At 41.2% G+C, this 23,589-nt stretch overlaps 2 protein-coding genes across 3 annotated transcripts in view; both read right to left on the bottom strand.

The window, feature by feature from the left end:
* LOC131438618 (uncharacterized) overlaps positions 1 to 2,420 on the bottom strand; it is a 77,029-nt gene extending 74,609 nt beyond the window's left edge. For both annotated transcript variants that reach the window (XM_058608748.1, XM_058608747.1), the window contains exon 1: positions 1,619 to 2,420. In XM_058608748.1, coding sequence (XP_058464731.1) covers positions 1,619 to 1,648 — 30 coding nt within the window. In that variant the 5' untranslated portion in view covers positions 1,649 to 2,420. The remainder of the gene's footprint in view (positions 1 to 1,618) is intronic.
* An 18,725-nt stretch (positions 2,421 to 21,145) lies between these two features.
* LOC131438582 (phospholipase A2-like) lies at positions 21,146 to 22,419 on the bottom strand. Its single transcript, XM_058608689.1, has 4 exons — positions 22,221 to 22,419; positions 22,007 to 22,163; positions 21,786 to 21,938; positions 21,146 to 21,403 (listed from the first exon to the last, which is right to left on the bottom strand). Exons 1-4 carry the CDS (start codon positions 22,399 to 22,401, stop codon positions 21,292 to 21,294), a joined length of 603 nt encoding a protein of 200 aa, XP_058464672.1. The 5' UTR covers positions 22,402 to 22,419; the 3' UTR covers positions 21,146 to 21,291.
* Positions 22,420 to 23,589: the final 1,170 nt, after the last annotated feature.

Raw genomic sequence — 23,589 nt, 5'->3', positions numbered from 1 at the left:
TTATCCTTTGTTGATCGTGATTGTTTTTCTAACATACTTTTATCCGTTCATTCTTCTAACTCTTGTCGACTTTCTCTGTTTTCCGGAGCTTGCACATCAAAATTACCCAGAACTATTCTATTGGAAGAAGTTCTAGCACGTATGGCAGATTTGCCTCATTTGGCACAAAAACAACATCGTTGGATTCATACCGCTACATTAACGGTTTCGCGTAATGGCACGAGGCCAGATCGTGCCGAAATAGAGGGTCACCTTAGTAGAGCCGGAGGAAAGAAAGCTAACGTTTCTGGAGTTATTCTTTTTATGCATTCGTCCGTTGATGGTGCCGGTATTCATGTACGGCTTACTGAATTTGCTGCAACTACAGATCGCTTGCCACACCAAGTACTTCGGGTAAATTTGTCAACCGTCTTCATCTGGAACTTTCAACATTAAGGTAGAACTTGCCAACGAAAACTCCACCTCGAGGATTTGCTTGGTTTCTACTTTTAAGCACGTCTCGTCGTCCATTGCGATGCTTTCTCACTGTATCAAACACACGCAATAAAACGATGTATCCAGGCACGAGATTTGGTAACCTACATCGATCTGAAACGTTTTTTTATTCAGTTGGGGGTTTGGAACCTATGTTTTTTTTTTGATAATGTGCAACGTGAACAACGTTTTGTTATAAATGATTACAGCCATTCCAAAAGTTTATGTTCAATGCCAAATTATTCTGGCTCAAGCAGTAAAAATAATCAGAGGAACGAGGTACTTGTGCCAATTTTCTTCTGATTCCTGATTTCATGGTGGACCAGTCATCAAAATTGAAAGTTTTATGATTTCACAACACTTGGCTTTATGGATCAAATTGGTCTATGCCAAATTGAAGAGAAGAGTAATAATAGTCAGTTTTTAAAATAAGAAAATTGTTCAACAAATAGGTGATAATTTCATGCCAAGAGCATTTCTGTACATCATTTGATCATTTTTGGTTTGATTCAACTCAATGAAATACAGGCAATAAAAAAATCAGTGGTAGTTTGATTAAGATTAAGAAAGAAAGTTTTATTTAATTATTTTATTACTATTCGTATGGTCATTCTTCTCGCTAGTCACGCAAATATTATTGATTCGAGGCGCGACAATACACATTTGTAATAATATACAGTTCTCTGATTCATAAAAAAAACGTTTATTCCATTTAGTCGACCAATGGTAACACATTTTGGAAAATATGCTATTAACAATGGTTTTGTTTAATAAAAGTGTTTAATGGTTAGTTCGTTTTTTTCTTGCGAGGGTACAGTAATATTTTGCATCACCGTGGCCAGTCACATGCTTAATTCATCGATAATTCAGAATATGTACCGCAGCAACTGTTAACTGGGTCACATCCGGAAAATGTATTCAATTGCTTTCTGCATCATTCCGTCGACAATGTAGGAATTTACCACGCGCATATCGGACGCATGGCAGAAGTCAACTGCAAACAGTAACATAGTGCAGAAGAAACCAACACTAATGCAAATTGTGCACATTGTGCAAATTGAAAACAATTTGTGTAATATGAACAACCTGTTTCATAATCACATGACTCAATAGATGAAATTAAATTAAACCAAACAGTACTTACCTGGAGATTCCACTCTTTTGGCAAAGACATTTTTCATAGATTGATGTTGCAAATTTTCCGTTTTTAAAACTTGGTTTCATTGGATTTGTCTGTGGCGTGACGGTTGATGCTAAAAACTTGCAGCTGGCAACCGACTTTGCCGTTTTGGTCGTATTCGTACTGTGCTTTAGACGCCTAAATTTATGCAATTTTCGCTTGATCGATTACCGTAAAGTTTCAGAAATAATCCAATTTGGTATGATTATACCGTAATGATACAAGTTTTGGGCTGAAGCGGAATTTTTTCTACTTCCCTTCAGTCGTCAGCTCGAACCAGGAACTTCATTTTTTCACTCACATTAACTGGTGTACCCGAATCGAATTATTGCCGATTGCTTATATTTTACACGAACTTTACGAACAATTGTAATACTACACTTATTTATTGCCTAGATAAATTTGGTCTAGTTTTCCCTAAAATTTTGAAAATTGTGTCTTACTACCGAGAGCTTCGATTTTCTAACGTCTCCCGAATTTGGCCTCCTGTTGGTTCTTTTTTATTATTATCGATTTTTCGCGAAAGGATTCCCGTTTTCACTTGAGCGAACGGAACTAAAAATGTCGCGATCTTATGAATTACTCGTCTCAACCGAATGGCAGACAAAACGGTGTTATTCGCGCTGATCGGTCTAGGGAAAAGATTCCCCTTTTCGCGTTAAGCAACAGAGAATTACAAAGAATCTTTTTATTCTTTTTATATATGAGGGGTATGGTTGATAGCGAGGCAGCACTGACGATGGCAGAAATGAAAATGGCCCAATCGATGAGGAGAGCTCGGTTTTTGTAGTTACTTTCCCGAGCGAGATAAAACGGTAGGATTTCCCTGACTCGCTCTGACTCACAGTTGTTATCATGGAATGTATCGACTGGCGAACATGCGCAACTTCGTTGTTGTTGTCGACATTGAGGATATTATGGCAAACTTCGACATGTTGAGGCTATAGATTCAGGTAAATAAACATTATGTGGGGAAGATGTAATTGAATTCAATGGATTTTTTGGACTCAATGCAATAGCACACATGTTGCATCCAATTCTATTCCACTCAGGTGAACTAAAAATGATTTTTGTTGGCAATTGCGTAGGTGTTGCGCTAGGTCGAGTTTTTATAGCGCTTTGATAATCGGCGATGTAGGACACTGACCTTAGATCGACCTAGACACAGTCTTGCATAACTTGTCATGTGGTACGCCATCGATGATTATGGTCGTTTATGTAGCATGTAATCTATTTTGACCGTGACCTTCGATTATTCATGTCATGTACACGAAAGACAGGTTATTGAATTCAAAAAATATGTTTTTTCCATAAACGTTTATTTATTAGGGCCATTTACATTTTATTTCTCGTTAAGGCATCACTTTTGCTTACATCTAGCATACATTAGAGAAGTTATTCTGAAGATTAACAATATTTTATTTAACCCTAGAACGTTCTCGTGATATTTTCTACACATTTCGTGAGGTACGATTGCAGTTCAGAATTGAAAGCTCTTCAAAATTACTAAATTTAAATATATTTACAAATAAATAGTACAATTTAATTGCAAAGTCATTCACTTCTATAATACTGTTTAAGTGATGTCAATTTTACAATGAATTTTTTATTTTGTTAAACAAGTCTCGTAAACCGTAACCGAATAATGAATGTTTACAGTAGCGCTGGGATACTAATATTTATAAAGTACTAGCTGACCCGTCGAACTTCGTCTCGATCAAAATAGTTTTTTTGAATTCTCTGTGAACTTTTCAAATGACTTTGTTTATCTTCTCTTCTGTTGAATACGAAGCCGTTCATAAGTTTACAGGATCGGAATAATGGTTTCTCTTATTCAAATTGATTTCGGGCCGGGTTCATCAACGGCAGATCAACAAACGACCAAATCTTCACTATACGGCAAATCCTCCAAAAATGCCGTGAATACCGGGTCCCGACGCATCATCTGTTCATCGACTTCAAAGCCGCATACGACACGGTAGACCGTGTAGAGCAATGGAAAATTATGGACGAGAACGGCTTCCCTGGGAAGCTGACAAGACTGACTACCCGAGTAAAGTCTAACATCAAAATTAGAACAAATTGATATTTGATTATGATCGTAACATCAGATTGAAATCCTAATATGATATCGACTCATAAAATTTTCAATTAATATCACATTGTGTTATCATTTTGCTGTTTAATGGCAAAAAAAAAGGAATAAAGGCAAAAGTTTTGTGAAACTCAAAAAATGAAAATATTAAAATCAACAACTTAGTGAATCCATTGAAATTGAGCATATTTCAAATGGCAGCACAAAAATACAAAGTTAAGTTTCAATGGAAGGAGGCATTAGATAAATTGGCGATCATCGGTACCACGTTTGTCTGAAGCAGGTCAATCTGAATAGTGGCTTTGGCATTTCCATCTCGCTGAACGTCTGCCGTAGAAGGAGCTTATTTCAGAATTTGATATGAGAAATATATTTGACGTCATCGACTTCCTTCTAGATACGTTAAGTATAATGTTTCGATATTTGTAATCATACGTAGTCGCGAAGTTCATTCCAAAGTTTTTAGACCATTATTTTCAGTGCATCCAGAAATCGGGGAACTGAATGTCGAAAATAATCTACTCGCCGAACCCGGTCTGAAAATACCCATAACTTTATATCCAACAGTATGGAAAAATTCATTGTTTACGAAATTCGAACATCGAACATTGAATGTCTCAGATTTCAGAACCTAGAGCTAATTCTTAATAATACTTTAGTGGCTTAGAGGAGCCACCAAGAAAATATTTGTTTAATTTTCCAATATAAATCGAAAGCTTGTTGTTTTACCTTGAAAGTTTTGCGAAGACTAAAGCGTCGAAAATAAAATCGGTTTGGTAAATCGTGAAAGAAAAAGTAAACAAAGAGAAACGGTCATTTGCAGTTAGGCCCTTTTGTCGTGGGACGGTCGAAATAATCTGGGATACCTTATGGCCGGATTCCTAATTCACGTTTCCTGTGTTGTAGAAGACTTCACTGTAAAACGTTCGGTCTTCAGAGCCTCTAAATTCACATTTCAAAGTGATTAGATGTGCGAGTTGTGTGAGATCAAGTAGTTAACTCAATTTAATCTTATAATGTTTGAATGCTACAGCTTTGGATATGAGAAGGACAAAGAGAACTTTTTTTTTACTGTGCTCAAATAGCCACACTGCTATTCACGGTGGATGCGGGATGAAAGCGACGCAACGAGTGTGCACTGACAGAAACTACCTTCATACAACTTTGTGAACCAATACTGCTTGTCATATAACCGAACATTTTCCGTCCCCTTATAGCAAGCACTTACAGTCCATAGCAATCGCAAAAAGTTCGCATTCCAAATCACCTAAGTTCGAAACCAATTCTCTCCGCGGTAGTGTTGGAAAATGGCATGAAAGCTTTTTTTCTTGCTTGCGACTAAAATGGAGATTGCATAAAATCTTTTTTCTTGCTTGCGAGTAATATCGCCTAAATGTATACTATCCCGGACCTTTTTTGGCAGTTCTATTTTTAGATTATGCTCGTGACGTGTCATTTCGAGAAAATCTACATCATATTAAGTTTTCAATGTGCTTTCACTGAGAGCAGAACTAGTTTCCAGTTTGATGTCACACAGCATTTTTTTTGCTTTCAATTTTGATCTTTTAACCGTTAAAACGACCAAAATGATAGCAAATTAAGTAATCGATATATACGAACAGCACAACATCAAATTGAGTTTTCTTTTTGACCTCACACTTTACTCGGGTAAGGCTACGATGGATGGTGTACAGTGTTGTGTCAGGATTGCGGGCGGTTTCTCGGAACCGTTCGAATCACGTAGGGATTAAGACAAGGTGATGGGTTGTCCTGCCTGCTGTTCAACATCGCACTTGAAGGAGTTATGCGAAGAGCGCGGCTCAACATGCGGGGCACGATTTTCACGAAGTCCGGACAATTCGTGTGCTTCGCTGATGACGTGGATATAATCGGTAGAAACAAGGAGACGGTAGCAGATCTGTATACCCGACTAAAGCGCGAAGCGCACGAGTAGGACTGAGGATAAATGTGTCTAAGACAAAGTACATGCTGGCTGGCGGAACTGAAAGCGATAGGCAACGTCTGGGCAGCAGTATTACGATCGACGGCGACGAGTTCGAGGTGGTTGACGAGTTCATCTATCTTGGCTCACTGGTGACTGCGGACAACGACACCAGCCGGGAGATCAGGAGGCGCATTATATCCGGAAGTCGTGCCTACTATGGACTCCACAAAACATTGAGATCCAGGAAACTTCAGCCCCGCACGAAGTGCACCATGTACAAATCACTGATAAGACCGGTGGTTCTCTACGGGCACGAAACGTGGACAATGCTCGAGGGGGACCTGCAATCACTCGAAGTCTTCGAAAGGAGGGTGCTGAGAACGATCTTCGGTGGTGTGCAGGAGAATGGAGTGTGGAGGAGAAGAATGAACCATGAACTAGCGCAACTCTAAAGTGAGCCAAGTATCCGGAAAGTAGCCCAGGCTGGAAGGGTACGGTGGGCGGGACATGTCGTGAGAATGCCGGACAACAGCCCCACCAAGTTGGTGTTCACCTCTAATCCGGCAGGTACAAGACAAAGAGGAGCGCAGCGTGCACGGTGGCTGGACCAAGTGGAGCGAAACCTGGATAGTATCGGGCGCCGACGTGGTTGGAGGCAAGCAGCCATGGATCGAGTTACATGGAGAAGAATTGTTGATCAGATAAAATCTTAAAAGATGTAATATCAGAAATATATATATATATATATATATATATATATATATATATATATATATATATATATATATCGATGTGATTAATCATTTCGAACCACGTGCTTAAAGGTGTATCAAAATAATTGAACAAATGACATAATTGCTTAATACTAACCAAATAAATGTTGTATTAAAACCATTGTCGGTAGGAGAAAAAAAAATCTAATATCGCATACCAGTCAACAAATCAGGAAATTGTGAAACGAATTGACGAATGGACTGTACCGTGCAAGGTTTAACGTAAAAATAAAGAATTTATCTTTCACGTGAATTAATTTATTAAGTCGCGTATTATGAGTGCTAATTAGATACTACTGTCAAATACAATTTCTGTAATGGAATGAGAGTTTTTGGTGTTTGTGAAGAACATCAAAACTTGACAGATCAGGAGGAAACTAAAATCAATGCGGGCCTTCAGTTTCATTGCCATGAGTGCAGATGCAGAGTCTCATAACCATAAGTGCATATCGTAAATATATTCCTCTTCAACATTGTGTTAATTTTTCCAATAAGAAACTCGGGCTTATATTTTCAATAGCTGGAGGAGCAGGTGGTGAATATCAGTAACAATTTATATTACCCACAAGCTACCGGTTCAATTCGGTCACATGCAATGTGTAAAAAAAAGTTGGATGTTTTAGCGCAATTACTGAACATTCAAAAGAAGACAGTCAGAATTGTTTTTGAGTTTAACTTAAGATTCGTTCTATGACTTAAACTTTTTTTTCCATTGCTACGAATCTATCGAGAAGAGTCTGTATACTGATACCTTAAAACCATTATTTATGAGATCTGCTGTTCCTGTTCAATAAATTGGCACAAATGATAATACGAGTACTGGTACAGTGACTGCTTATTTTCGCTTCACTGTAACAGAAGTATTGCACTCTTTGCACATTGATTCTCTGGTCTCTCATCGCGATTCGTTGATTGTAGGGTGAGTATTCGGAAAAATGATGTTGTTGCTTGACTAATTGATGCGAATGCCTTATACACTTCGAAAAAACCTTGTGGTTTTATATCTTATAAGATGTACATAAGTGGAGCGTCGCATTTCACGTAAATATAGTTCAAGAACATGCATATGGAATTCAATGAAATAAAAGAAAACTACTAACAGTGAGAGCGGCGACTTGATCCGAGAATCATTGGGTAGCAAAGTACGTCCATTAATCGACTGAGCCATGGAAGCACGCATCAGCTTCGAACAGTTGCACTTGCTAGCCGAATAGAAATAACATTCGGAACCTGTAAAATTCAGGCTCATCTAGCATTTAGTCATTACTAATGGAATTTTCCGTCATTTGACAAGTTAAGTCTTAATGAATTACATCATATGTGGGATTAGATCACCTGTAAAATTCAAAATCTGTGTGTGAGAGTATATTTAAATGAATTCATTGTTCATTGTCAAGTTAATGAACAGTATATTGTATGGCACTGTCATTTGAACCTTTTAACGTACGGCAATTTATCATTCTATTGCTATTTTTTTAATATAACATTGATCTGACACGCTGCGTAACATCGATTCACCACGACTTTGTTATGGTATTAGACTAGCGGTGAGAGAGAAGAGATGTCAAAAAAGAATTTTCCTCCTGGTGATCTAAAATGATTTAACATTCGGGTTGAAAAGTCCTATTGCGTCTGCAAATGCAATAACGACCCAGTCACGAGGGCAGCCATTGAAAATTTCAATTTGAAGGATTTGCCGTATAGTGAAGATTTGGTCGTTTATTGATCTGCCGTTGATGAACCCGGCCTGATAACTCCCGACAAATCCATTTACCAGTGGTGATAGGCGCCGGAACAGGATCTGGGATAACACTTTGTAGGCGGCATTTGACACTGTGATTGCCCTGTAGTTTGCACAGCCCAATTTGTCACCTTTCTTGTATATCGGGGTGATGACCCCTTCCTTCCATTCCTCCGGTAGCTGTTCTCTGTCCCAGATCTCTTCGATTATTCGGTGCATGCATTCCGTCAGTTTCTCCGGTCCCCTTTTGAAGAGTTCTGCTCCTAGACCATCCTTACCAGCTGCTTTGTTGTTCTTGAGCTGTTGGATAGCCTCCTTGACCTCGTTCATAGTGGGCACTGGTACATCTCCGTCGGCTGCGACACTGACATAATCTTCCTCCTCCAACGCCTGATTGTCCGCCTGTGCACTATTCAGATGTTCATCGTAGTACTGCCTCCACCTTTCGATCACCTCACGTTCGTCCGTCAGGATGCCACCTTCCTTGTCTCTACACATTTCGGCTCGCGGCATGAAGCCGTTGCGAGAGTCATTCAGCTTCCTGTAGAACGCCCGTGTATCCTGAGAACGATACAGTATCTCCATCTCCTCTCTCTCCAACTCTTCCAGGTGGCGCTGTTTGTCTCGGAAAAGGCGAGTTTGCTGCTTTCGTCTCTGTCGATACGATTCTACGTTCTGACGGGTGGCTTGACGCAACATCGCTGGGCGTGCTGCATTCTTCTCGTCCAATATCTCCTGGCATTCGCCGTCGAACCATTCGTTCCGTCGACTCCTTGGCACGTATCCCAGGACGCTCTCCGCAGCATTGCTGATGGCTGTTTTAGTTCTGGTCCAGCAGTCCTCCAGGGGAGCATCATTGAGCTCCTCCTCCGCTAGCAACGCTGCTTCGAAATGCCGCGCGTAGGCAGTCGCGACCTCGGTGTCCCTCAGTCGGTCCAGATTATACCGCGGCGGGCGCCGGTACCGTACGTTATTCACAACGGACAGTTTTGGACGCAGCTTAACCATCACAAGGTAGTGGTCCGAGTCGATGTTAGCGCCCCGATAGGTTCGTACGTCGATAATGTCCGAGAAATGCCGTCCATCAATCAGGACGTGATCGATTTGTGTCTCCGTTTGCATGGGTGATCTCCAGGTGTATCGGTGCAGGAGGCGGTGCTGGAAAAAGGTGCTTTTTATGGCCATGTTCTTGGAGTTGGCAAAGTCGATGAGTCTTAGGCCGTTCTCGTTCGTTTGCTGGTGGGCGCTGAACCTTCCAACCACCGGTCGGAACTCCACCTCCTGGCCAACCTGAGCATTGAAATCGCCGATGACGATCTTGATGTCATGTCTTGGGCAGCGATCGTATTCACGTTCAGCTGCGCGTAGAATTCGTCTTTGTCATCATCGCTACTTCCGAGGTGGGGACTATGCACGTTAATTATGCTGATATTGAAGAACCGGCCCTTGATCCTCAACCTGCACATTCTGTCGCTGACCGGCCACCATCCTATCACACGCTTTTGCATCTCCCCCACCACCATAAAAGCTGTTCCCAGCTCGTGTGTGTTGCCGCAGCTCTGGTATATGGTGTGGTTCCCGCGAAAGACCCGCACCGTAGACCCCTTCCAACACACCTCCTGCAGCGCTACAATGTCGAACTTGCGGTCTTTCACTATATCGGATAGTATACGCGTGCTTCCGATGAAGTTGAGAGACTTACAGTTCCACGTACCGAGTTTCCAATCTCTTGTCCGTTTTCGTCGCAAAGGTCTGAGCCGATTAGATCCATCCGAATTTTCTTGTTGAACTTCCTGAGCAAGCCCTTTTTATGGGCGGCTAGCTAGGCCTGCGCCAACCTTGCAGTAACGCTGAAGGACCGCGAGAAGAGAGAGATTTGGGCCAGGTGCATATTGAAAGGCGGCGCCAGCTCGCCTTGTCAGGGCCAACTGCTTTAGGTCTTGTGGTTTTTAGGCCTAGAACGTGTAGGGCCCACTACCTCGTCCTACCCACACCTGCAGTCAGCCCCCGCTACATGGTTCGGGTCGCGAGTCACAACGAGTTGCTATCGCGACTAAGCATTATCCACCATCTATAACCCGCCCGGTTGCTTGCAGCTCAGCTTCCCTCATAGTGCTCCTCCTCCACCACAGGGCCTGGGTAAAATCGATAAAATACGCATTGAAATCTCCACAGAAAACAACGCGTTGCGCGCCAAAAGATTATCTAACGATCTAGTATTCTTTTCTTCGACGACCAAACACCAACACCAAACTCGTTGCGCGCCAAACATCAATCGTAGATCTAACACATGGATCAAAAGTCCCGAGACTAAAGCAGAGATGGCGCTCGTAGTAAACCAGTAACCACGTCTTTCTAGAGTACTAACCTTTGCTTGAAACGGGTCAAAATTTTAAGTCGATCCGACCAGAAACAGCTGAGTTATCGAGGTTGGAGTAAAGTCGTTTTGTAGTTTGTTTAAAAAATGGAAAAAACCGAGTTTCGTGTTTTGATAAAACATTGTTTTTTAATGGGTAAAAACAAGGATGGCTTTTATCGTATCAAAGAACGTTCACTGGCAACTCTTCAACGATTGAATCAGTGTCATCAAAGAGAATTGGAAATCATCGCAACAACAAAAACCCGGCATGGCTCATTTAACATAGAATCGTCAACAGTGCGAGAGCGAATTTCTCTCGATGACATTTCTGAGAATCAAAGGTTAGCACGCTACTGTGGGGATCTTCTCTGAAGCAACAAACGGTCGCTTATTCGCGTTTCGCGATCCGATTCTATACAGGCATTTGATAATTGCGATAGAATCATTTTACTATTGCCGCTTATTCTAACTATGTGCATATAATCTTTGTATAAGTTGTGTCTATGAAAATGTATGTGAATGCTCCACACAAGGGTTTTGAAATATTGCAACCGTATGATAATCATCAAGTCGAATTATCGACTCGATTTTCTGCGATAATTGTCAACTTGCGATTCTCTCTTGGGAAATTCCACACAGCAACGATCATTATCAGACTGTAAATTTTTTTAAGGGCCGTGAAATACTCAGAGTATGAAGTGGAGCGAAGGCATGTAGAAAAATTCTCTCGCGGTTCATGCATTGAGAGACTCGAGTTCTTGCAGCATCTTCTACCGCATTCGTAACCGAATGTTCGAAGTGAGCACACGCGTTTTTTTAACAATCGACATCGGTAAGACGAAGGTGCCTATCACAGCAGAGGCTGTAGTATAGGCATTAAATAAAAGTGATCAAAAGTAGCATCCCCGCAAGTGAGTTCTGTCTGTGCACCGGTTTTGTATCGGTATCGACAGTAGACGCTATTGTGCTATCCTCGGGCAGCAGTTATTTCTATTGTTTGCTACCCGCATCGCAGCAGCCAAATCCTGAGTCAAGGTAACGCTGAAGCACAACGAAGGAGTGAAGGAGCAACTCACCTAACAGTTTACCGTGACATACTGTTAAGTATTTTCTCAAACTTTTTCTTTCAACTTTTACTATTCATATATTTTCTTTTCATTTTATTTCTTTCTTTCTCATTTCAAGTGCGGGAGACTTCTTTACTCCCGCACTTTAAATATGAATATTGATGACAGTGGGGGTGTCTCGGAGGAGGGCGAAGCTGAACGAATGAACGAAGAACATTTAGAGGCTGAGTTTGCTTCCGAGATGCCATCTACCCCTCCTATACCATCTCCCCCTCCGATACCATCTCCCTCTCCAATGCCATCTCCCTCTCCGATGCCTCCATCTCCCTCTAAGATATTGCCTGCTCGCCAAAAAGTTTACCAAGACGATGGCTCGGGGGGTCCGTGGGTGGTATACTTCCGGCCCAAATTAAAGTCTCTCAGAGTTTTAAATATTGCTCGGGACCTGGAAAAACATTTCTCGGCAATAAAAACAATAGATAAGGTTTCGCCAAACAAGTTACGCGTTGTTGTGTCCGACCTGAAGCAAGCAAACGGGATTGCTACCAGCGAGTTGTTCACGAAGGAGTACCGCGTGTACGTCCCGTCTCATGTGGTGGAGATCGACGGTGTGGTCCGTGACGAAAGTCTGACAATCGAAGATCTGATGAAGGACGGGGTAGGCCGTTTCAAAAACCCCGACCTTCAACCAGTGAAAATTTTGGAGTGCAAGCAATTGCACTCCAAATCGATAGATGGTAAATTTTACCAATCGGACTCATTTCGCGTGACTTTTGCCGGATCTGCACTTCCAAATTATTTGGTAGTGAGTGGAGTTCGTCTACCTGTTCGGCTGTATGTACCGCGGGTAATGCATTGTACAAGCTGCAAACAGCTAGGTCATACGGCAACCTATTGTTGCAACAAACTGCGATGCGGCAAATGCGGAGAGGCCCATGAGGACGATCTCTGCAGAAGAGCAGTGGAAAAGTGTTGCTACTGCGGGGAGAATCCTCATGATCTTTCGGTGTGCCCTACGTACATACAGCGTGCGGAGAAATTGAAGCGATCCGTGAAAGAACGTTCCAAACGTTCTTATGCGGAAATCTTAAAAAGAACCACTCCATCGACCCCTGAGAACCCGTTTGCAATCTTGCCAGTTGAAGAGGATACCTCTGACGACCCAGGCGAAGGACCTTCCTACACACAGGTTGAAGGAAGCAGGAAAAGACAAAATCTGGCTTCTCCCAAGCTTCCTCGTAAAGGCCTCAGACTGTCCTCTTCGTCACAAAAGAACCAAACGGAAACAAAAAGTGCTGACTCAAAACCGAAGCAAACACCTCCTGGGTTCAAAAAACTTAGGGATGATAAGGAGTACCCAGCACTTCCTGGGGCATCAAAAAACCCGAATGACCCCAAAGCACAACCAGAAAATCCAACAAACGCTGGATTATTGAAATTTTCTGATATCGTGGACTGGATATTAACAGCCTTCAATATTACTGATCCTCTGAAAAGCTTCCTAACTGCTCTACTGCCAACAGTAAGGACATTTTTAAAACAGTTGACTGAACAATGGCCCCTCCTTGCAGCGATCGTATCTTTTGATGGATAATTTACCACTGAGAATCGAAGATATGATCATTGTGCTTCAGTGGAATTGCAGAAGTATCATCCCAAAACTTGATTCTTTCAAACACTTAATACATACTCATAATTGCGATGTATTCTCCTTGAGTGAAACTTGGCTTACTTCTAACATCAACCTCGACTTCCATAATTTTAACATAATCCGCCTGGACCGAGAAGACTCTTATGGAGGGGTACTTTTAGGGATTAAAAAGTGCTATTCATTTTATCGTATTAACCTCCCCTCGACACCGGGAATTGAAGTTGTTGCTTGCCAAATTAATATTAAAGGCAAAGATCTATGTATAGCTTCTATCTACATTCCTCCCAGAGTCTCGATAGGGCATCGTCGGCTTGCAGACATCATAGAACTTCTTCCTTCACCGCGGCTGGTTTTAGGGGACTTTAACTCGCATGGTACAGGATGGGGCTGCTTATATGATGATAATCGTTCTTCGTTAATCCAAGATCTGTGTGACAACTTCAATTTGACAATTCTAAACACGGGAGAAATGACACGGAACCCTAGACCGCCAGCACAACCAAGTGCGCTGGATTTATCCCTTTGCTCGACTTCGCTACAGTTAGATTGCAAGTGGAAGGTAATCTGTGATCCTCACGGTAGCGATCACTTGCCGATCATAGTTTCTATCACCAACCGTGGAAGACCATCGGAAACAATCAATGTTTCGTACGATTTCACACGAAACATTGATTGGAAACGTTACGCGAGCTCGATGTCTGAGAAACTAGAAACATCACAGGAGCTTCCTCCGGAGGAAGAGTATACATTTTTGGCTGGCTTGATTCTTGACACCGCAATTCAAGCTCAGACGAAACGAGTACCTAGCGCGCAAACTAGTATGCGTTCTCCCAACCCATGGTGGGACAAAGAGTGCTCAGAGCTGAAAACGAAAAAAGCTTCAGCCTTCATCTCGTTTAGAAGGAACGGAACTCCAGATAATTATCGGAAATACGCGGCGTTAGAATTTCAAATGAAAAGTCTGATTAAAGCTAAGAAACGCGGTTACTGGCGAAGGTTTGTTGACGGATTAACGAGAGAAACAGCAATGAGCACTCTTTGGAATACGGCCCGTCGCATGCGCAATCGAAATCACGCGAACGAAAGCGAGGAATATTCTAACCGCTGGATATTTGATTTCGCTAAGAAAGTATGTCCTGATTCTGTTCCGGAACAGAAGATATCCCGCGTCGCGACATTGAATACAAACGAAACACCGTTTTCGATGGTAGAGTTCTCACTTGCGCTCTTGTCGTGTAACAATAGAGCCCCGGGGTTAGACAGAATTAAATTCAACTTGTTGAAAAATCTTCCCGACTCTGCCAAAAGGCGCTTGTTGAATTTATTCAACAAGTTCCTCGAGGGTAATATTGTCCCACACGAATGGAGAGAAGTGAGAGTTATTACTATTCAAAAACCTGGAAAACCAGCCTCCGATCACAATTCGTATCGGCCGATTGCTATGCTTTCCTGTATTCGGAAATTGTTGGAGAAAATGATTCTCTTCCGTCTAGACAATTGGGTCGAAACAAATGGATTGCTTTCAGGTACACAATTTGGGTTCCGCAGGGGCAAAGGAACGAACGATTGTCTAGCGTTGCTCTCAACAGAAATTCAAATGGCATTTGCTCGTAAAGAACAAATGGCATCAGTTTTCCTCGACATCAAGGGGGCATTCGATTCAGTTTCCATTAACGTTCTATCTGAGAAGTTGCATCAGCATGGTCTTTCACCAGTTTTGAACAACTTTTTATATAATCTATTGTCCGAGAAACACATGCATTTTGAGCATGGTGATTTGACGACAAAGCGATTCAGTTACATGGGTCTTCCTCAGGGCTCATGCTTAAGCCCCCTTTTATACAACTTTTACGTAAATAACATTGATGAATGTATCAACACATCTTGCACGCTAAGACAACTTGCCGACGACAGTGTTGTGTCTATTATAGGACCCAAAGCTGCCGATCTCCAAGGACCATTGCAAGATACCCTCGACAACTTGTCGACATGGGCTTTTCAAATGGGTATCGAGTTCTCTACGGAGAAAACTGAGCTGGTTGTATTTTCAAGGAAGCGAGAACCTGCGCAACTACAGCTTCAACTAGGGGGTGAAACCATAGCTCAGGTTTTCACATTTAAATATCTCGGGGTCTGGTTCGATTCCAAAGGTACCTGGGGATGTCACATTAGGTATTTGAAACGAAAATGCCTACAGAGAATCAATTTCCTTCGTACAATAACCGGAACTTGGTGGGGCTCTCACCCAGGAGACCTGATCAGGTTGTACAAAACGACGATATTGTCAGTAATGGAATATGGATGTTTCTGTTTCCGCTCCGCTACGAATATTCATTTCATTAAACTGGAAAGAATTCAGTATCGTTGTTTACGTATTGCCTTGGGTTGCATGCAATCAACCCATACGATGAGTCTTGAAGTGCTGGCGGGCGTCTTACCGTTGAAAAACAGGTTCTGGGATCTCTCATATCGACTGCTAATCCGATGCGACATTTTGAATCCGATGGTGATAGAAAACTTTGAAAAGCTCGTCGAGCTTAATTCACAAACCCGTTTTATGTCCTTGTATTTTGACTACATGGCTCAGAATATAAATCCTTCTTCGTTTGTTCCCAATCGTGTTCATTTTGTGGATACTTCTAATTCTACTGTGCTTTTCGACACATCCATGAAAGAAGAAATTTGTGGAATCCCGGATCCTGTACGCCCTCAAGAGATCCCAAAAATTTTTAATAATAAATTTAAAGAAGTCGACTGTAATAAAATGTTTTACACTGACGGATCATATCTAGACGGGTCCACTGGCTTCGGTATATTCAATGTAAATTTCACCGCTTCCTATAAACTCAGTGATCCAGCTTCAGTTTACGTCGCAGAACTAGCTGCAATTCAGTATACCCTTGAGATCATTGACACTCTGCCCACAGATCACTACTTCATTGTATCGGACAGTCTCAGTTCCATTGAGGCTCTCCGTTCAGTGAAGCCTGGAAAGCACTCACCGTATTTCCTGGGGAAAATACGGGAACAATTGAGTGCTTTATCTGCAAAATCATACCAGATTACCTTGGTTTGGGTCCCCTCACATTGTTCCATACGGGGCAATGAGAGGGCGGACTCGTTAGCCAAGGTGGGCGCACTAGAAGGTGATATCTATGAAAGACCAATCTGCTTCAATGAATTTTTCAGTTGCTGTCGTCAGAAAACTCTAGCTAGCTGGCAGAATACATGGAATAGTGGAACTCTGGGACGATGGTTACACTCAATAATCCCACAGGTATCGACGAAAGCTTGGTTCCGGGGGTTAGACGTGAGCCGAGACTTTATTCGTGTAATGTCAAGGCTCATGTCTAATCATTATATGTTCAGCGCGCATCTCCGTCGTGTGGGGCTCGCTGAGAGTGGTGTCTGCGTTTGCGGTGAGGGTTATCATGACATCGAACATGTTGTTTGGACATGTGTCGAGTATTGTGATGCCAGGTCCCAACTCATAGGTTCCCTTCGGGCCCGAGGTATACCACCCTTCGTACCAGTCCGCGACGTCTTGGCAACTCGAAATCTTCCTTATATGACTCTCATCTATAACTTCTTGAAAACTATCAATGCTCAAATTTAGTGCTCTCCCTATCTCTTTCTCGTCTACAGCTCTACCGCACTCTTCTTTACGTTGCTGGAAGTATGGCCTGTGTAAACGATGCTTCGGAGCATGCACCTGCCTTGAACTGACTGAGTTGCTGGAAGCTACCCAAAAACGTCACATCAACGTCAGAACACACCAACGAAGCATCCCAATCCAGAATAATCTCTTCATTGCTACAAGCTGAAAAACATGAAGATTCATCGAACGCAAAATGTGTCTAAAAGATGTATGCCACAAACCAATGATGTATTCAAATTTCAATTCAATACTGTGTAGGTCCCACCCTCCCTATGTCCCCTTACTAACTGGGGAGTATGCCGCCCCGTAATACGGCATCCCTTTCTCTCTCCCTAACAACAAGACAATCGGCCACGTTAAGCTAAAGCAAATGAGCCTAATAAAAATTTTATTTGAAAAAAAAAATAAAATCTTCTACCGGATTGAAAATGTTGTATACAATATAGATAGCAATATAGCAGCTTCTGTCAAATTTTCGGCAATCGCCAACACTGGGTAAAAACGCCGTGCAAGCGAAACAATGGATTGAAAAATGTTATCCGGACTCTTGTCCATCAAAAGCAACGATTTGTCGGTGGTTCGCCGAGTTTAAACGTTATCAACCGACACAAATGACGCGGAACGCTCGGGTAGGCCTGTGGAAGCCGTTACACCGGAAAATGTGAGTGAAGTGACAAAAATTATAATGAAAGATCGTAAAGTGAAGCTCCGTGAGATTGCTGAGATGACACAGATATCATATGGGTGCCGCGATTGCTTTCGATGGAACAAAAACAGCAACGAGTCGATGATTCAGAAAGCAGTTTAAATTGAACGAATTGGGCTTTGATCTGCTTCCCCACCCCCCATACTCACCAGATTTAGCCCCCAGTGACTACTGGCTCTTTGCTGATCTTAAAAAATGCTCCAGGGAAAAAGATTGGGCTCAAATGAGGAGGTCATCGCTGAAACTGAAGCTTATTTTGAAGCGAAAGATTAATTTTTTTTTTACACATGGTATTGAAAAATTGGAAAAACGTTGGAACCATTGTGTCACCCTAAAAGGTGATTATGTTGATGAATAAAAAAAAATTTTGCAAAAAAAATGTTGTTTCCATTGTTAGTCTCGGGACTTATTTATCCATGTGTTAGCAATCATTGACGACTTTTTCAACGGAAAATTTTTCCACTTTTCCGGATTTTTTCCACTTTTCCGGCAAATTTTCCTAATTTTTTTGATGTGCGAACCCGGTGGGGGTGGAAACTAATCAAACAAAAAAAGATTCACGTTAATCCGTCCATCCGTTCTTAAGTGATGCGATTACAAAGAATGATCTCTGCATTTTTATATATATAGAAGAAGATAGAAGAAGGGCAGAGACCTCCGGTTTAGGAGACATAATCATATAAGTGACGCATCCGAAAGATCACAGGGCACCGATTTCAACCATTTTTAGTTCGTTTGAAAACTACTACAAGGTCATTGCTCAAGTTTGAATAACTAATAACAATGGTGGGGTTAGAGTCTTTTCGCCACATGTCATTTTGCCGAATGTCATTTCACCAAAAGGGTCATTTCGTCGAATCGTAGGATCGACGTTGATTTAAAATAAAGACAAATGATAGATCATAGTGTGTACGCCCGTTTTGTTGACTTACAATGGTATTGCTGAAATATCTCATATTTAAATAACACATAAATCCATTTTCTCACGTTCTAAGTTTGCATTAATAAAAATTGACTTTTCTCGGATGGTGATTGTTGGGACGTTTTTTGGGGCCTAGGAGGTAAACTTTTCCAACGGTAAATGACGAAAATATTGTCCTCGATCAACAACCAAGTGCTATCGTCATAGCAACGGAAACAGAAAAACCCTTGCTGAATCTTGCTCTTTGTTATGTTAACTCTTCGTGGTCTAACTTAATACTAAAGTTTTTACATGCTATATAGGCTGTTTTTATAGGTTGTTTTTTTTCTGATTGTTTGTAAGACGGGTTGCTGTTTATGTTGATACTATGGTTGCTGATTATAATTAATTTTCAAAGCGAACGATTTCTTCGCGAACAGTGATGAAAAAGCTAAGACAGACAATTACTTTCGATAAATTTCCCATGGAAGATAATTATTTGAGCTTACTTGCAAAAAAATCTACGCTCTTCCGGCAGTTAACCGAAACATTCAACATTTAACGTTTTTCTTTTCGTTTTTTGTTACTTTGGTGAGGTATTAGAGTTATAAAATGGCGGATTGTTTCGTGAAAAATCACAATTTTAACTTCGAACAACCTCTAAAAATTGAAAAAATCAAAAACTAATCAAATAAAACCGTAGGGGTGAAGAAAAATATCTACTGCAACTATGCTACTTGGATTTTTTGACTTCTTAAAATTTTGCGCTGAGATACAGTGGACACCGAAATCATAAACTGAAACTGACCCAGGGTAGTTTCATCAAACAAACACTTTTCACGAACTTGTGTTGATTTCGCATTTAGCAACGGGGGTTAAAGCAAACCTGATATAACAACCAGGTTCGAAAATGACTCGATTTTCAGTTCAACAACGTTAAAACTACGTTCGAAACTTGCTTCAAACAGACGGTTTGACAGCAGTTAGGGTGGAAACTGGGTTAGGTTTGGCATCAAGCGAAAACGGCATAAAACGCGTCCACGAAAATACTTCCTCACCGAATTATTTCTCAATACTTATCCAAGAAAAAATAATATAATGTTGGTCGAATCACGATTTGTATTATGCAAATCTGCTCCTTCAGATTATCGCTTATTTGCGTTGATGGGATACGCACTTGCTGAACAGCACTTCGCTAGTTTTGAAGAAATTTGTTAATTCTGATCAGTTTTCGGTCATGTCTCATCTACCGGAATAAGAAGGACCAATTCTCTACGACACTTGAAAGAAAATTCGAAGTGAATCACGAATATTTTTAGTACACATAAAATTTTTCAACGCAAAATTTTTATCTGTTAATTAACCTAGACCAATTGCAATTCTGAGTTTGATCTTTCTGCAACGTTCAAAGAGGCAAGGTATTCTGGGCGAGGAACCACATTTCTTCAAAAAGATTTGAGAAATTTAACCAATAACGTTTGCATTTCAATTACCTTTTTTTCATGATCTTCACTCGCACTGAAAAAACTACCCATACAGCATCAATCATAGTAACCCATGTGTCAGAAGACAGCTTGACAGACTTGGCAGCTCTATCAGTAGAACGCTAATCGTGATGGTGAAAACAGTGAAGCAACTCCGTTCAGAAGTATGCGCGTTCAAAGAGCGGCACCACGCCGTGTCGTAAACGGACATCGTACGCCACCTTGTGTACGCCGAATACGCCCGTTTCGGCATCTACAACATCTTGGCATTATTATACAAAAATCAGAGCATCGAAAGAAAGCCTGGTTTCGGGCGGAAGACAACCCTGAGTGATAAGAAGCACCAGGGAAGCTGAAGAGGAAGGTCGAGAAAAAAGTGTTTCCATCGCTGCGTGCGCTTGGCCGGGAGGTAGGTGGATCCGGCCAAATCATGAAAAAGTTCCTGGCGAACATGAACATACAAGTCACGAAGCGGAAGTCGCGTCCACTGGTTTCGAAGCTGCAGGCAATGACGCAGCGGCAGCAGCTGAATAAGATTGTCAACTCGATTTTACCGACGAATCTCGACGTGGCGATGATGATGAACGAACGACTGGCATCCCATCGAAAATTTCTTGGTCAACCTGAAGCTTGAGATCTACTTCAACAATTTTATCGCCAAAACTGAAATTGATAAATAAAACGAAGAAAGAACTCAAAAACATGCCAATACGCCATGGCGAATGTTACGGTTAACTGCCGGAAGGCCACTCGCAAGGGCGTAGAATTTCTTCGCAAGTAAACTTAAATATTTACCTTCCATGAGAAATTTATCAAAAGCAGTTATTTGTCTTAACTTTTTTATCCTTCTGTCATTTTTAATGCAAGAGTTACTTTGAATAAACAAGCTTTGCATTTCCAGTTCCAATTAAACGATTTTTTTCTGCTTTTTATGGTTCAATTAAGGCTTATTTAACTGATATATATTAATGAATGCTTTTCGTGAAACAGCACAAACTTTTAAAAATGCTTCTACACCATGCAAGTTTGTTAATGGTGTTAAAATGTAATCTAGAACTAACGCAATATGTAGCGTCAAATGAACGTGGAAAGTAAAAAAATAGCACGAGCATTGAATAGACAACTTTCGTTTATTGGCAGTAATGGAAGTGTTGAATATTAATCATGAAGAAAATATTTCGTTTCTTAAGAATTTCGCAAGTAATGGTGAACATACAAATAGATTACTGAAAATATTCAAACACTTTCGGGGTACATTCAATTGAGGTCTACCATCATGTTATCATCGTAAAATGGTAGATCGAACCATTGCCATTCTCGATCCTTAGAGCTGTCCAAAACGTATCGAACGCATCGTCGAAGGAACAACCTGAAATATAAATTGAACTTATTGTTTGCAAACGATTAGTATGTGACCTTTTAAATCCACCCTTGAACGGGGATTCCAGATGAAGAATTGACGGAATTTCACTGCTAATTTAATCATCCATCAGAACAGAGAGATTGGTTCTTCGGCTAAAGCAGTCATTTCCAAAGGCGTCGATATTGAACCCCACTGCGGTAGGGCACACAACGTTTCGCTTCGCTGCCGCAGTGGTAGGACGAATTTAGGAATCACTGGTCTAGAGTTTGAATGATAACAAGTGGCCATTCTTCATCTGAAATTCCTTTCCAATACTGGAATATGACTTTTTACCGTTTGCGGAAATCGGTAATGGAATGCGAATTATATACTATTTTCGGTCTCTTACATGTTCTTCTTCTCGCCACAGTCTACAATGGGGTACTGCTTCTTGTAACATTTGTCGCGTACAGCGAAATAGAAACCACCGAGTCGATTCGCCAAGGTAGTATTGATACCCTTCAGGCACTGCTGGAAGTCTCTATCGCATTTACAGTGGAGTCTGGCATAGCGGGGTAATACTACAACATATGAGTCCAATGTCAATCAATTGCGAAAACATTGTTTTACCTGGTGAAATAGTCATCGTTTTTCAGGCCATGCTTCGTCTCCCCAGCAGGAATGTTGTCACAGTGATCATGATCACGACAGCACTTATCCTCTTCCTCGTGTTTCCCCAAATCATCGTAGTCATCAGCGACGTTGCCTGGTCCACACCATTTGGTACCTCGAGAAGTTCGATTGATTCGTTAGGTACTTTCTTCACAGTATCATATTATATTACCTGGCAACGTCAGATTTATTCTTTCAACTGTTCGATTGGAACGCACGGATTCTCCGCTGCGTTCTTCGATTTCATTAGACACGTAATCAAACGTTTCCATGTTCATTAGCAATTGCTTGGAGTTTCCACCTTCAGCAAAAAATACAGCTAAAATCATAGAAACGACATTACGGATTCTCATTTTGCCACAGGCTGACTAAAGCAGATAGCACTTGTAGGAATTATACTAGAACTGGTCAAATATGCTCTAGAAATTTAGTTTTTATACCTCGACATTCATCGAACTTTTTGTTTGCATTCAATGATTACCATTGCGGAATTCTACCTTAGATATCTGCTACGAAGAGACATTGTGGAAATCTAAGGAATAAGCAAGGTGGTAGACCTGAAGAAGGTTCGTCTCCCGCTGGTAATAACAATACCTAATTTGCACAGTTCTTAAATTACTCACTATCATCGTTCCGATTGCAAATGACTGTTGTCATTACTATTTTTATTGGAGCTAACTAGTGACTTGCGAATCGTGATTAGCGTTACTTGAAGGTGGCTTTCTTGGAAACTGATGGTGTGTGGAGGTATCAACTAAATACGAATGTCAGCGATAAGAAATTTTTCTAATAATGCAAAGGAAATATGTTATTCGTATTTACAACTCTAACAACAATCAGATGTAAAACACTTTGTAAGTATGTCGCATTTTTAAGTAAGGAATTGTTTCGCTTTACTAAGTAGTTCAATTGAAAATAGTTCCAAAGAGTTAATATTTTCGCTATTGATCTGACGAATCTTTTGAAAAAGGTCATAATTTTAACAAAGCCACAAACAAAACTCTACCAGTAATATACTTCAAAGCTCGACTCGACTACAGTACTCTATTCGCGAAGAAATTCAGAATTTGGCGGGTAAATTTGGCGCCCGGGGCAAAATAAGATTTGTCGCCCCCATCGTTATTTTAGTGAGCAAAATAAAAGCTGAACTCCATCTCCGGAAAGATGACTTTGACGAGCAAAAACAAAAAGTTCCAACGTTGCGCCCGGGCGAGTGGACCGATCGCCCCTTAGAATCGTCATACAAAAACTTGTGCCGGTTTTGGGATTGGTTTGAAGGTAGGTTATTAGGAAAATAAAACACATTCATAAAACAGCTAGTTAACTAAATCGAATTTGAAAGTCACTGGACCTTTGTACGTTATAATTTTCGCGAGATACGTCGCCCATTGCCAGCGGTCTTATCGGAATTTCTTAAGCATATACTGTTTGCCATTTTCTATAGAAAATATATCTAAATTCTAAAAAAAAAGACTTTTTATTGAAACTTCGGAGACCCCTAGTGTGAAACGGCTGAACCTATTCCAACAATCTTAGGCTCA

This window comes from Malaya genurostris, chromosome 3, assembly GCF_030247185.1.
Source record: "Malaya genurostris strain Urasoe2022 chromosome 3, Malgen_1.1, whole genome shotgun sequence".
NCBI classification, from domain to species: domain Eukaryota; kingdom Metazoa; phylum Arthropoda; class Insecta; order Diptera; family Culicidae; genus Malaya; species Malaya genurostris.
Note: the sequence above shows the minus strand (reverse complement) of the source record. Positions and strands in the feature narration are given on the sequence as shown.

What these genes read in the sequence shown, in the direction of transcription:
- LOC131438582 (XM_058608689.1), bottom strand. Translation starts at nt 22,401, where the DNA reads ATGAGAATCCGTAATGTCGTTTCTATGATTTTAGCTGTATTTTTTGCT. An exon ending in AACGATGACTATTTCACCAG is followed by an intron (nt 21,939 to 22,006) that starts GTAAAACAATGT and finishes CCGCTATGCCAG; the next exon opens with ACTCCACTGTAAATGCGATA. An exon ending in TGTGGCGAGAAGAAGAACAT is followed by an intron (nt 21,404 to 21,785) that starts GTAAGAGACCGA and finishes TTTATATTTCAG; the next exon opens with GTTGTTCCTTCGACGATGCG.